This window comes from Lipomyces oligophaga (genome assembly GCF_038497815.1).
Source record: "Lipomyces oligophaga strain CBS 7107 unplaced genomic scaffold V1516scaffold_7, whole genome shotgun sequence".
Classification (NCBI taxonomy): domain Eukaryota; kingdom Fungi; phylum Ascomycota; class Lipomycetes; order Lipomycetales; family Lipomycetaceae; genus Lipomyces; species [Lipomyces] oligophaga.
The window spans coordinates 122,002-135,576 of record NW_027117791.1 but is presented as its reverse complement, the minus strand read 5'-3'; the positions used below and the strand labels follow the sequence as shown (position 1 = coordinate 135,576).

General features: G+C 40.9%; 6 protein-coding genes across 6 annotated transcripts; 3 read left to right on the top strand and 3 right to left on the bottom strand.

Moving 5' to 3' along the window:
• Positions 1 to 4: 4 nt before the first annotated feature.
• On the bottom strand, positions 5 to 2,226 carry V1516DRAFT_654704 (Pescadillo N-terminus-domain-containing protein). The gene is made up of 2 exons (XM_066920307.1): positions 2,000 to 2,226; positions 5 to 1,943 (listed from the first exon to the last, which is right to left on the bottom strand). Exons 1-2 carry the CDS (start codon positions 2,095 to 2,097, stop codon positions 98 to 100), a joined length of 1,944 nt encoding a protein of 647 aa, XP_066775528.1. The 5' UTR covers positions 2,098 to 2,226; the 3' UTR covers positions 5 to 97.
• Positions 2,227 to 2,299: 73 nt separating this feature from the next.
• Positions 2,300 to 4,826, top strand: V1516DRAFT_679511 (uncharacterized protein). The gene is made up of 2 exons (XM_066922944.1): positions 2,300 to 2,853; positions 2,907 to 4,826. The coding sequence occupies exons 1-2, from the start codon at positions 2,406 to 2,408 to the stop codon at positions 4,667 to 4,669; spliced, it is 2,211 nt and encodes a 736-aa protein (XP_066775527.1). The 5' UTR covers positions 2,300 to 2,405; the 3' UTR covers positions 4,670 to 4,826.
• V1516DRAFT_679509 (programmed cell death protein 2) lies at positions 4,626 to 5,989 on the bottom strand. Its single transcript, XM_066922943.1, has 2 exons — positions 5,815 to 5,989; positions 4,626 to 5,764 (listed from the first exon to the last, which is right to left on the bottom strand). Exons 1-2 carry the CDS (start codon positions 5,977 to 5,979, stop codon positions 4,703 to 4,705), a joined length of 1,227 nt encoding a protein of 408 aa, XP_066775526.1. The 5' UTR covers positions 5,980 to 5,989; the 3' UTR covers positions 4,626 to 4,702.
• A 2,519-nt stretch (positions 5,990 to 8,508) lies between these two features.
• Positions 8,509 to 10,835, top strand: V1516DRAFT_679505 (uncharacterized protein). Its single transcript, XM_066922942.1, has 4 exons — positions 8,509 to 8,714; positions 8,848 to 8,925; positions 8,981 to 9,119; positions 9,177 to 10,835. Exons 1-4 carry the CDS (start codon positions 8,662 to 8,664, stop codon positions 10,500 to 10,502), a joined length of 1,596 nt encoding a protein of 531 aa, XP_066775525.1. The 5' UTR covers positions 8,509 to 8,661; the 3' UTR covers positions 10,503 to 10,835.
• On the top strand, positions 10,836 to 12,300 carry V1516DRAFT_679504 (Threonyl/alanyl tRNA synthetase). Its single transcript, XM_066922941.1, has one exon. It carries the CDS (start codon positions 10,887 to 10,889, stop codon positions 12,156 to 12,158), a length of 1,272 nt encoding a protein of 423 aa, XP_066775524.1. The 5' UTR covers positions 10,836 to 10,886; the 3' UTR covers positions 12,159 to 12,300.
• Positions 12,166 to 13,571, bottom strand: V1516DRAFT_679503 (mitochondrial 37S ribosomal protein mS45). The gene has a single exon (XM_066922940.1). The coding sequence runs from the start codon at positions 13,435 to 13,437 to the stop codon at positions 12,346 to 12,348; it is 1,092 nt and encodes a 363-aa protein (XP_066775523.1). The 5' UTR covers positions 13,438 to 13,571; the 3' UTR covers positions 12,166 to 12,345.
• Between the last annotated feature and the right edge of the window lie 4 nt (positions 13,572 to 13,575).

Sequence of the window (13,575 nt, the reverse complement as noted above, 5' to 3'; positions counted from 1 at the left end):
GTGATGAAAAGTCAAACTAGTATAAACTTCTATTGCTAAGTACAGAAAACATAAATTTACGTATTATGAACAACCAAAAACAGATAGTGACAAAATTCTACTTCTTTCCCTTTCCACCCTGCTTTTGCGAGTTTAGATTCTGCTTGGTCTTTAATTTAGAAGATTCAATCTTTCTTCTCTTTGAAATTAGTTGTTCTTTCCGCTGTTCTTTCTTATTAATTCCATATTGCATTTGGTTATAAAGTTTCTTCTGTTTGTTCGTCATCATAATCTTGCGAAGTTCTTTGACCTCAGCAGCCTCCTTAGCCTCGCTGGTCGTGGAATTTGCTGCTCGTTTCCGCTTCTTCGATGCCGAGGTGGTGGAAGAAAATTTTATTCCGCTTGCTTCAGCTTCAAGCTCACGCTGGTGCTCCTGTAACTCCGAGTCAACATCAGAATCCGAGTCTTCATTTTCCTCATCAACTGCAGCCGTTGCTGCCGCTTCCTTTTCTTCTTCCGACTCGCCTTCGTTTTCTGAAATATGAACATCTTCGTCTTCGTCATCACTGGCAACCCTCTCAAGACTTTCCTCCGGATTATACCCTGCTCCATCACCCCAAGGGGAAAGGTGAGGAGGTAAAGTTGCACCGATTTCATATTCTGCAACAGGAACAAGAGATCCTTTATTCAACGAATCAAAAACCCACTGTGGCTGGATATAGGTTCTACCTGGAACTCGACTAGTTAATGATGGCCTATCGCTAATCTGGTGTGTTACACTTGATAAAATTTTGTCGATGTCCGCCCGTCGAGTAGTCAACTCAATGTCCGAGACTGAATCGTTCCCTAAATACGAATCAAAAGAAGCTTCAGAATATACTTTTCCTCCCAGAGATAAAATGATAAATTCCAAGATTTCCAGTGGAACCTCACGACCGAGTAGGAAAACGAACGAGGAATAAAGAGACTGACGTTTTTCATCCAAAGATTTGGTATCTGGCTGTGGCAGAATATCTGAAATGACTGTATCAGTGGAAGGTAAAGCGGTGAATGTATCTAATGAGCCGTCATTAACCGCTTCATCAGCCTCATTAAGTCGGCCTAGTCCTTCCTCATCGGTAGAAGCAGGTGAGATTGCGTTAGACTTGGCAATTAGTGCAGGGAGAGTTAGAGCACGAGAGGCCATTTGCTCTTCAGATATAACAGGAATTTCTGATTTCTCAATTTTAAAGTCATTAAGCAAACCCAGAGAACTTTGCGACGTGCTTTCAAGAATATAAGTAGACAATCCACCAACTCCCTGTTCTTTGATCTCATCTATTTTAGGCGGATAGACAAGATTAGCATCAGTATAAAGTTTGAACAGAATAAAACGTAATAGAGTAGTGTAAAGTTCCAAGAAAGTAAGCATTATCCGGAAATCGACATCTGCCGGAATGTTTTGAGGAAACTTGAATGGGACAAGCCAAATGATCTCTTGACCTCGAATATTCGCTTCATAATAAATTCCTTTAATGCTAACAAATGCTTTTTTGAGAGCCTTTTCACGTGCAACATACGCCATCCATTGATTGCATAACGTTTCAGCGTCTGCAGTGATCCTGGCTGACACCTTGTCAGTTGCTGGCATGGTAGCAAAAAGGAAGAGCATGCTAAGAGCATCATCCAAGTCACGAAGAGTATCAAGAAAAGTCGGATAGCGCTCCTTTATTACTCTGTCTAGAGTATACCGAGGGTGATTGTCATCCAATCTTTTAGCATCGGAAATGTCGCCACGACCGAGAGCTCTTGAAAGCTTTCTAGCGAAGATTTTGTGCTCGCGGAACTTTTCGATAATAGGCTCGTGCAACAAATACTGTATATCTTTCGTATAGTAAAATGTGGTGGGAGCAGTAGAACCCTTGTTTGCCTTCTTTGAATTACGAGGAGCTCGAGGATATATACCTTTGAAAATGCAGATACGTCTAGTACTGTTAACTACTGGTCTAAGAAAACCCTGATATTTTTAAATGCAGCTTACCTAAAATCGGCTAGCGACAGCTGAAGCTTTTTAATCGCTTGAGTTCGAGTAATATAATTCTTTGCCGCACCGGCCTGATGCTTCTTTTTAATTCTCATCTTGTAGAAATTTATAACGTTGATGCTCTAACACTGCTGATCAACTAAAGATTTACCGAGGGAAGACGGAAATCCCACTCAACCTGCTTTTCTGTATAATTTTTTTTCTAGAGCCGTTGGGAGTTCTTTCGCATATCCAGCATAAATGCAAACGTTTACCGAGTCTTGTGCAGGGCGAAGGCCGGTTAAAGCTTGCTGGGAACATTTGAACGATATTCTGCTCATCAAGTCCTCGACAAAATCTTGACAAATTTGCAATTTTAACATTGAGAGAGAATATTCTAAATTCATTTAGAAGTTTAGTGTCTATGTCTCGTTGTTGTCTATATGCATTTCGGTCAAGTGTGAGATGTTTTGGTACAGCGGCCAGCGTCAAACATTCTGGGCCCGCTGCTATAAGATTTCTTTCTTATACTCGTCAGGCTCTTAACGATAATGGCTTCAAATGGTCAAATATTTCTGTAGAATATGGCTCGAATACCTCCAAACAAACTCCACGAAAAAACAAGAGCAAGAATGGACGACAGCCAGAAAGGGCACCGACAAAAAATCTGCAGCCCAAAGTTTCGCAGACAGAGTCACCTCAATCTGCCAGAACAAAGTCAGAAAAAATCGTCGATTCCGTGGTTCCTTCCGTGCCGAAACTTCCAGCATTCATCTCGCTATCAAATTTGGCTCAATACCTGGATATCAAGCCGGCTGAATTTCTAGACGCCCTTGTGGACCTAGGATTCGAAAATCTTTCTTATGATCATAGTAAGTAACGATATATAGACTCCGTGCATTGAACGAGTTTGACGCCAGATTAGTTTTCGATTTTGAAACAGCCAGTTCAATTTTATTGGAATTTGGATTAGAATCGTCAGAGTCAAGTTTCGAGGACATTGTCGCAGCTCCACCTCCTAGTGATCTTTCCACTGTCCCTCTACGTCCTCCGTTCGTAACAATCATGGGCCATGTTGACCACGGAAAAACCACAATTCTTGATTTTTTACGGAAATCCTCAATTGTTCAGTCAGAATCAGGAGGAATTACTCAGCATATAGGTGCATTTTCTGTTCCCCTGTCTACTGGACAACGAATAACTTTTTTGGACACTCCTGGTCATGCGGCATTCTTGAAGATGCGGCAAAGAGGAGCAAATATCACGGATATCGTTGTTCTAGTAGTAGCAGCAGATGATTCAGTGATGCCTCAGACAATTGAAGCTATTAAGCATGCAAACTCGGCTGCAGTACCTCTGATAGTGGCTATAAATAAGATAGATAAACCTGAAGCAAATCCGGAGACGGTCTGCAGAGATTTATCTGAGCACGGAATTTTTGTTGAGCAATTTGGAGGTGATATACAGGCCATTCCAGTATCTGGCTTAACTGGCCAAGGAATGCCAGACTTAGAAGAGGCAATCATCACTCTAGCAGAGATGCTCGACATTCGAGCTGAATATGAAGATCCCTGTGAAGGCTGGATTGTTGAATCTGAGTTGAAGAAAGGACGCGGTTTTGTTGCAACGGTTGTCATTCGACGAGGGACCTTAAAACCTGGAATGTCTGTTGTTGCTGGCGTGACATTCGCTAAAGTCCGAAGTTTACGAGATGAATTTGGTAAACAAATCAAAGCAGCTAAACCTGGTCAGCCTGTCGAGATAGATGGCTGGAAAGCTTTACCTGAGGCTGGTGATGAAATGCTGCAAGCATCAAATGAGCAGCATGCTAAAACTGTCACAGATGGCCGGCTTGAACGCATGAAGAATGCCGAGGCAGTAAATCAGCTTTCAGTTATAAACGAAAGTCGCTTAGCTTCTCGGAACGAATATTTAGAGTCTCGAGAAAAAATGAGAGAAATAAGGCGCATTAAGAAACAAGCTCACAGATCGTGGGGACGTATAGCAGCTCCTGTACAAAAATCATACGTTGATGTGAACGCTGAAAAGGACAAGGACAAAGTCATTTGTGCATTTATCGTGAAAGCTGACGTCACAGGATCACTTGAAGCTGTTGAGGATTCTATATCTAATCTCAATTGTCGCCATGCCTACTGTCGAATCATAAAATCGGAAACACCCATTGGCTCTCCTACGGATTCTGATCTTGCTCTTGCAGAAATTTCAGGAGCTACAATATTGTGTTTTAATGTCAAAGTAGATAATGCTATTGCAGGGAAGGCTCAGCGCGCGGGAGTTACTATTGCATCACATAAAGTAATCTATCGTCTCATAAATTATGTGACCGAAACGCTACAAAAGGCTGCGGGCCCTATTATAACAAAGGAGCAAGTTGGTGCTGCAGAAGTTCGTTCCATCTTCAAGATTTCTTTGAAATCAGGGCAAACGATGCAGGTAGCCGGTTGTCGAATAAATTCCGGTAACATTCGAAAAACCTATACGGTCGAGCTTGTCCGATCGGGATCCATTGTTTACGAAGGTACTCTTGAGACTTTAAAACAAGGAAAATCGGAAGCTGAGGAAGTTGGTACTGGAAGCGAATGTGGTCTTACTCTTAAGGGCTGGACTGAATTTAAAGAAGGAGATATTTTAAACTTTTTCTCAGTTAAAGAAACTTACGAAGATTAACTACTGTACATATTTATTGCATATAACAATAGACTAAGATTTTTCTTCCCACTGTACACCGACCCATTCCTCCATATACCAAACATCTTGCTCGTTATCAAATTGAGGAGTGCAATCTGCTTCACAAGTAGCCACTAATATAGTGCCCCATTCCATGCCATTTTCAATATCTGCTTGGTCTTCTTCCAAAATCTGAATCAAATAGGGCATTAATTGCAGCTCAAAGATTCTTTCAGCGTGACATAACGGACATGATGGAATATTTGAACTATCATATTTGCTATTGCTTCTACATAATTTCCGATAGGTTCCATCAGTTGACGAATAAAATAGAGGCGATCCCTTTCGTTGATATCGAATTACCTGCTCCGGATTCATGGCTACTGTATCGGCAAACTTTTGGAATGTGATATCCAAAATTCCAGCATCCGATTCTGGGAGGGCTTCGATAGAAGACGACTCTGTTCCAATTGACTGGTCATTGGTATCCACGATTTGGATGCGCTGTGATAAATCAAGATTTTCAACTTTCGAAAGATACTCATTTTCGACATAAAGAAAATATGATTTGAAATGTGAAGTATTTGTCAGAGTTGGCCATGGAGAGATAGGCAACTCGGGTAGATGTATGAAAGTTGACCTAAGCTTTTCTGTCACGTCCGCGATACTATCCTGTTGTAATTTAGTATCAGACTTGCCAGAAACTTGTTTGGCTTCCGGAAGAGCGATTGCATTTGTTCCAAATCCTTCTCCAAATATAGCATTACCTAAGTCAGCAGTTAAAACTGGGTTATGCATTGAGCTACTGCTTGAGCTTGGTCGTTGAACACATTGGCTCGTTACTTGCGAGGTATCCGGCTTGATAATATCAGATTGCACCATGTTGCTAAGTTTGTAAAAAATCGATCTGAATGCACGCACTGATCCTGGACGGCGACGGCAAGCAGGTTTAAGACATCCAAATACATAGATCACTCTATCATAAAGTGTGCCTTCCAGAGATGCATTTGCTTGGACAAATAGTGACATCAAGCCGTGGCAATTTGCACACAAAGCGAGAGATAAACTCGGAGGGCAATCTGGTATTGCCCAAATCTATTGAATGTTAGAAAAATCATCGTAAAGTTTCGGTCGATGAATATTACCGGGTAGCCGCCTATTCGGGTGTCAAACGCCGTGGCCGTCTGATCAGCCAACTCATCAGGATAACCCAATAAAACTTCAGTTTTTCCTTCCACCCTAGACTCTAAATTCTCATATTCATCCGACTCCGCAGAGTCACTATCATATTCTTGAGCGCGATCCATCATGTATAAGTATTCACCGAAAGAGTAAATATCTTCCTTCTTTCCCAGGTATATAATTGGGACTTATCATAAATTTTTCAGGGGTAGCTTTCAATATTGCTAAGGGTTCTGCAAGTTCGAGGACTTTTCATGATTTGGTATCGGATATGAACAATTTTTTCTTGTAGTTTGGTTTCAACAGATGTAGAAATCTAATGTTACAAGACCATTTAAATCGCCTTCTTATTCATATGACCTAATATAGTTATATCAGGGCTCATTGCCTTAGATAAATTTTTTTCTCTCCGTTAATAACTCAAAATCACCTCAACTGCTTTCCCAGTTGAGGAACTAGAACATTGTTAGGATTCCTTTGTAGAAAAATGATCGAATACTTTTATTTCAATGTTATGTAGAAACGATCTTTGTCAGACAGTGAAAAATAGAATTGACCACTCAGATGTAGTCCATCTGATGTACTTGCCAGAAATGATATTGTTTATCCGATTACTGATTAATATTAATTTGGCAGTAGTTAATCTCATCTGAAGCAAATGATGCGATTATAAAAGAAGTTTATACTAGGAAACAAAGCTAGTGAATATGTTCTGTTCTTTGTGGCATGTTCAGAGTGCTCCGTCAGGCAGTCAGCATGGAAAAACCTATTTCAGCTGCTCATGTAGACCAGCATCTTAAGAAACTCTCAAGTAGAATTATTTGAATTCCGATACACACTACTAAAATCTCTTACAAACATTAAAAGTGTCGTACTCATAAGCTGCAATCTTTGGTACTCAAGTTCTCTTCAATTATGTAGATTTGCAAAATTTACAAGGCCTCTTCTCAAGCGCTGGATAGTTTGTCTTTGGCTGGAGTGCAAGCTAAATCAAAGCAGTCTCCAGACTACAATCTTCTTTTTCAAACATGTAATAAGAACTGCTGTATTTTAAAATAATCAGAGATTAAATGATAGTGTAAGTCATAATGCTTCGCAACTTGAAGTTTCAAATAGATCATATGACTTTGCGTTCTCTCCTAGGAATCAGTTGAAGGATCAGAAAATTGCAAATACCGCTAAAACGCAGCTTCATACACAATAATAGTAAAAGATGCGCTGATTAATTTTTCATGTTTTGCTTAAATCTCTCCAATGAAGTCTTCTTGAGCACAAAATGTAAAGAGAAGCTATGAAAGACCACTTTTATCAGTTAAATGATTAATTCAGTTGCAGATCTGCAGATCTCGGAATCGAAAATCCGAATACAACGTAAATATGATACATTAGAAACAGTTCAAAGTTACTTGAGGCAAAATACCTACTCTACGGCTACTAATACACGATTTTGACTATCTGAGAATCTGAAGAGAGCTTGTAGACATTATCATAGGCCCAATTCAAAAACACAGCATCAAATCATTAATTCCAAGCCGATTTGATTCTGTCTATTCAAACAAACTTATCACTTCTAAATCCACTTTAAATAAGGAATATCGAAAAAAAAGTCTTGATGTATTGATTTGACTATCTACTTGAAGTACTCCTAAACAAGTTCGGCACATCTAATAGCGAAATGGTCGGAGGTGTAATCAATAAACAGATTCAGAACCCTCACAGCCTTTAAATATCCAGACCTTCCAAAACTTTGATGAGACTGGGCTCTAATATGAACTGATACTCCTATTGAGTTTAGATTAAACCAATGGCTAGTCTTAAAAAGTTCTTCATACTGATTTATCAAAAGCAAACAGCGATCGGAAGCTATATGTGTAGGCATACTTTGCCCGATCAATTCCGAACGGCAAAATTTCAGGGTCACCCCAGAAAAGAGGTCTGACAGATTGCGGAGATTTGTGGAGTCATTAGCTCGAAAGCCCCTTACAATGTCAGAAAAACCGCCTTCTCAAAATTGACTAGCCGTATATAACCTGATTTTTTTGCACATGAACGAGAATTTTTCAAATCTACCAATCGAAGTACGACAATACACTTGAAATAATGAACATACCAGCTTCAGCTAAGACTACCATCTACAGGATTTAAATATAACAAAGGATTATAAGAATACCGACTGCTAGTGCCTGGATGGATTTAATAAATGTCGAGAGCAAGCTGGGGAAATAAAGTTCAGCGGAGATACAAACTCGGCCGGTAGAATCTGGAACAAATCGCGATCGGGTTTACTTATTCAGCTACTTTCGAACTGTAGCATTAAGCATACCTACAAATAATCTCCTGATTAGAAGAGGTAAATCTCGAAGTGTCTGTACCGAAAGGAGATAGTCCTTCCGCTCTATTTCTGCGTAATCATTCCGACTCTAGTTCATTCCGATGTCCTGGCCCATGCAAAACTGTGCATTCCGACCCCGCTCTCCGATACGTCCCCGCTCTTTTAAACCCCGCCTTCCGGCCCCCACTTTCCGACTCCCCGCCTTCCGGTTCCAGCGCCTTCCGGTTCCGCCGGAATTCTGACTGCATCTATTGTTCAGCCAATGACAGGCATGAATCAGGGCAAAATTTAAAGTTAAAGTTTTTGCAGCCATTTTGGGCCGAACTAGGTCTTGGTCTATCTAGACTCAGTCCGGGGATGCTACTTCTACTCTTCTCCCCGCACTGTCTTCCTCCTCTTCCATCACCTTAGTATTTTCTTGTCTTCTCAATTTCACTTGCTTCCATACATTCTTTTTTGAAATATCTTTATATTTAAAATGGCTTCTGAATCTTTCATTGGTGCCTTAGATACTGGCACGACTTCCACTAGGTAAATATGTTTTCTCACGAATTTGAACTGAAGCTTGCATTTTTCCCCTTCTTGAGCTGCCGTACAATTCTAGTCGGCCCGTTCGCATTCATGCTCAATTCCTAGCACCTTCTTGTTACTGACTGTGGCTTAGATTTATCATCTTTGATATCAAGGGAAGACCTTGTGCCGTTCATCAAATCGAATTTGCTCAGAAGTATCCTGAAGCGGGGTAAGCACGTGTCAAACTTTTTTATGTTCCTCAATGTATTGACATATTTGTCCAGATGGCATGAGCAGAGTCCTGCTGAAATTATTGCTTCTGCCAATACCTGCATTAACGGAGCTGTTGAGAAATTTGTTTCCAATGGTTATAAAGCCGAGTCCATTAAAGCTATTGGTATCACCAACCAGCGCGAGACTACGGTAAGTTTAGCAAATTCGGGATGCAATCAGTAACACAGAAGTCTAATGATTCTCTAGGTTGTCTGGGATTCCGAGACTGGAAAGCCTCTATACAACGCCATTGCGTGGCCTGATACACGAACCGCTCGATTAGTGCATGCCTTCAAGCAGAAGGAAGGTGCTGAAAAGGTTCCTGGCTTGACGGGATTGCCTATCTCCACTTATCCCTCAGCTCTTAAGTTAGTGTGGCTCATTCAGAACATTCCTGAAGTAGCTGAAGCCAAAAAGAAGGGTACTCTTTGCTTTGGAACAGTCGACACCTGGCTTATTTACAACTTGACTGGCAAAAAGAAATTTGTTACTGACTCAACCAATGCATCGCGTACTATGTTCTTGGACATTGCCAATATTAAATATGATGACTCAATGTTGAAGTTTTTTGGCATAGAAACTGGAGTGCAGTTGCCTGAAATTGTCCGATCCGCTGATGATGAAGCTTTTGGAGCAATTGCGGAAGGCATCAATGTATTGGCCGGTGTTAAGATCACTTCGTGCTTGGGCGATCAGTCTGCTGCGTTAGTTGGTCAAAAAGCATTTACTACGGGAATGGCCAAAAACACTTACGGTACTGGACTCTTTCTCTTGTATAACACGGGACATTCTCCTGTATTCTCCAAGAATGGATTATTGACCACTGTTGCTTATGATTTCAAGGGCTTGAAGCCAGTTTATGCTTTGGAAGGTTCTATCGCAGTTGGTGGATCTGCTGTGCAGTTTCTGCGAGATAATTTGAAGATGATCACCAAAGCTGAAGAGGTTGGAGTGCTTGCTTCCGAAGTCCCTGACGCTGGTGGAGTTGTTTTTGTCACCGCTTTCTCTGGCTTATTTGCTCCTTATTGGATTGATGATGCTCAAGGAACTATTTACGGTATTACAAATTATACCACACGTAATCACATTGCTCGTGCTACTATTGAATCGCCGTGCTTCCAAACTCGTGCTGTTCTCGAAGCTATGCAAAAAGATTCTGGTCATCCTCTCAAAGCCCTCAAGGTAGATGGTGGCATGAGCAACTCTGATATCTGTATGCAAATTCAGGCCGATATCATTGGTATTGACGTTGTACGTCCTAAGTATCGTGAAACTACTGCTCTTGGTGCTGCGATTGCTGCTGGAATAGCAATTGGTGTTTGGAGTGGTCTTGATGGCCTCGCTGAAGTCAATGCAGAGGATGAATTCACCTTCACTTCGAGTATCCCGGATAAGAAGAGACAGAAGATGTATAAGTTATGGGAAAAGGCAGTTGCCCGTTGCCCTGGTTGGCTTTCGGATGAGGACGAAGATGAGGAAGAGATTGCAAAGGAGAAGCTCATTGAAGAAGAGGTTAGCAAATCTCTTGCTTGAACGTCTATGTTCGTGTACTATTTCAGTTTTTATTGTAATATTTAAGCATTGTGGATGCTATTGATTAATTAATTCTCATTGATTTGGAAAGTAGTCGATGTGATAGTAAAATCAAAACCTTCCGCTGTCACTAAAAGAAGATTTCTCGTAAAGCTGTCTTTGCAGTTGTAATTAATCTTCATCAAAATTATTCATTTAACATGTCGATATCTCATCCATTCTTCTTGTTCCTTAAGCTTGTATTAGTGCTTTTGGATAGCTATCGTGTTTCAAGACCCTTGATTCAAATATCATGAGTGGGAGATAAAGAATGAGGACTTCGATATCAGGACAATTCTAATTCTACATTTCAAGAACCTGCTCAAAAGTTCTAAATCTTTCCTAATGTCAGGCCGTTCAAAAGTGGTAGGAGCATTAGCTTGTCAGGTTAATTCCTATCTGAAGTCGCTGGATGCAATAGTGGTTAGCTGCACTGAGTTGACTGAGAGAGACGTGAAAGAAGCCAAATCAGACCCAAATGACACAAAAAATGCTTCTCTGTTCGAAGTCGAGTTCAATGATACCATTTTGTTTCCAGAAGGAGGAGGACAACCGTCGGATCGTGGGGTCATAATTGAGGAAGGCCAGGAAATCCCTGTTCTCGATATCCAGAGAAAACATCTTGCAGCGATACATCGGACCACCAAAGAACTATCTCCAGGCACAGGAGTGACTCTGAAGCTGGATTGGAATCGAAGGTTTGATCATATGCAGCAACACAGTGGACAGCATTTAATCTCTGCCGTTTTGGATAACCGAAATGTCCCGACCCTGGCCTGGTCTCTCGGAGCAAAATTTTCTTATGTGGAGATTTCGCGGAAGCTTACTGACCAAGAAGTGGAAGAGGTTGAAGATGAGTGCAACCAGATTATCAGGGACGGTCTTGACATAACAGTAGAAATACCGACTGATAATTCGGTCAATACTGATAAGCTACCGGACGATTACGACTTGCAGAACGGTGTGTTACGGGTAGTGCATATTGGAAATATAGATGCAAATCCTTGCTGCGGTACACATCTGAGAAATACACGAGAAATGAATTCGATTGCTTTGCTACACCAGGTAGTTATAAGAGGCTCGAATTCTAGGCTCTATTTTTTGATTGGAGATAGAGTGCGCCGCTACGAAAAGAGTTTGCATTCGTTGACACGGACTTTGAATTCTAACTTGTCATGTCAAACAGAAGAGATAATCAGCAAGACAAGTCGATTAGAACAACAATATAAGGAATCGGCCAAAAGGGAAAAATTTTGGATGACGGAGCTCAGTCGAATCGATTGCACTAATTTAATCGAAGTAGCCACTAAAGAGGGAAAGGCATTACTATATCGTTCTGAATCGCAAGCTGCAGACTATCTTTCCATTTTGGCTGCGGATTTGGGCAAAAAGTCAGGGTCTAACAACTTTGACTTGATTTTATTGATTTCCGGAACACCTAAAAATTCTGGCTCGATTTATATATTCGGCAAACGAGCTGCCGAAGTTTCGGTTGAGATAAAAAAGATTGCTACAAATGTAAAAGGAGGAGGGAAAGGACAGAAGTGGCAAGGTAAAGTTGCTACATGGGAAAAAAATGAAATCGAACAACTGAAAGATTATTTTCACAAGTTTTAAGATAGTCCAATAATATACTAGAATCTGACCAAAGATCCGAGCCTGATAAGCAAAGCAAGCTGAACTAGAATCGTACACGATATTTGATTCCTATAGATGACCGAATAACTTAGAATTGTTGGAATAAAATATATTAGTAAGAACTACTATAAAGATATGTACAACTGAATATGCTCCTCCTATAAGATCATAGAAGTCGAGGACGATTTCGTCTTTTATCTTTGAGATTACCGTAGCGATATCCAATTACACCTGACTTAGCGGGTGAAGCAGTCCATACAAATCGAGGCTCCTTGGACACGGCTATCTCATGACCATGATATTGCTTCAGAACTTCGTCAACATCAGTCTTCGAATCAAAAGACAGTACTCTGCGCAACTTCAGATCACGCGACTCTCGAATGTAGTCTTCAGGTAGATCAACTTCTAAAAGTTTCGCCGCATCAGCGGATGTAAATGGAACACCTTCTGGTAATAAATGGAACAATGAGGTTTCGGCTTCAGGAGGTGGAGTAAACTCATCTACGTTTCTATCACCAGTAGGATCAAGATTAGAAGGAGTTGAACGATATTGTTGTCGCGTAATAGCCTGTTCAAATGCGAGCGAGTTATCATTTTCACGAAAACCGGGATCTGCCATTCGGGCGTCCGTTACCGGAAACATAAATGACATGCGGGTGCTGAATCTTGTCATATCAGGAGTAATTTCATCATTTTTCTCCATTTGCTTTTCAATTTCATCCAATCTCACTATAGCATCAATTCGTTCCTTCTTGACACCATATTTAGAGCTAATTGAAGTAATATTGTCGCCTCGCCGAAAAGCTTGAATTAAAGATTGCTTTAGAGAATCCGAAAGTTGAAATGCTGTGCGCACGTAGGAATTGTTTGGAAATGGTAAAAGTGAAGCTTCATTCGCCAGTCGAGTACTTCGAGTCTGGTCTAAGGGATCTGACGGCGACTTTTGCATGAGGTCATAAGCAGTGAACCGTCGGTTCAAAGCTTTCATGTGAGGCAGGTATTTCGGCTGCTGATTCCAAGGAGAATAACAAAATGGATTAGAGGAATGATCGCCATTCAAAGCTTTAGGACCCAAAAATTCGAGCATTTGAGCTCTAGGAATTGTGTGTTTTCCCGGATCTAAAGGTCTTCTCGGTCCGTAGACACTTTTTTTCAGAGTTTTCAGACCTCGAACTTGCGTTGATGTCGGCTCTGCTAATCCGGCCAAGCGCCTATGACCAGCCGCTCTTGCAGATTCATAAAAAATGATTGAAGCCATAGTTTTGCTGCGAACAAGCAAAATTCTTCTATTCGGCCCTACTCAAAACCTATTCGGGAGCCGAACAGGTAAGTTCGATAATTTCTCATGATACACATAGCTTAGGCATAAGACTGCTGTAAGTCTGTATAAGTTTGG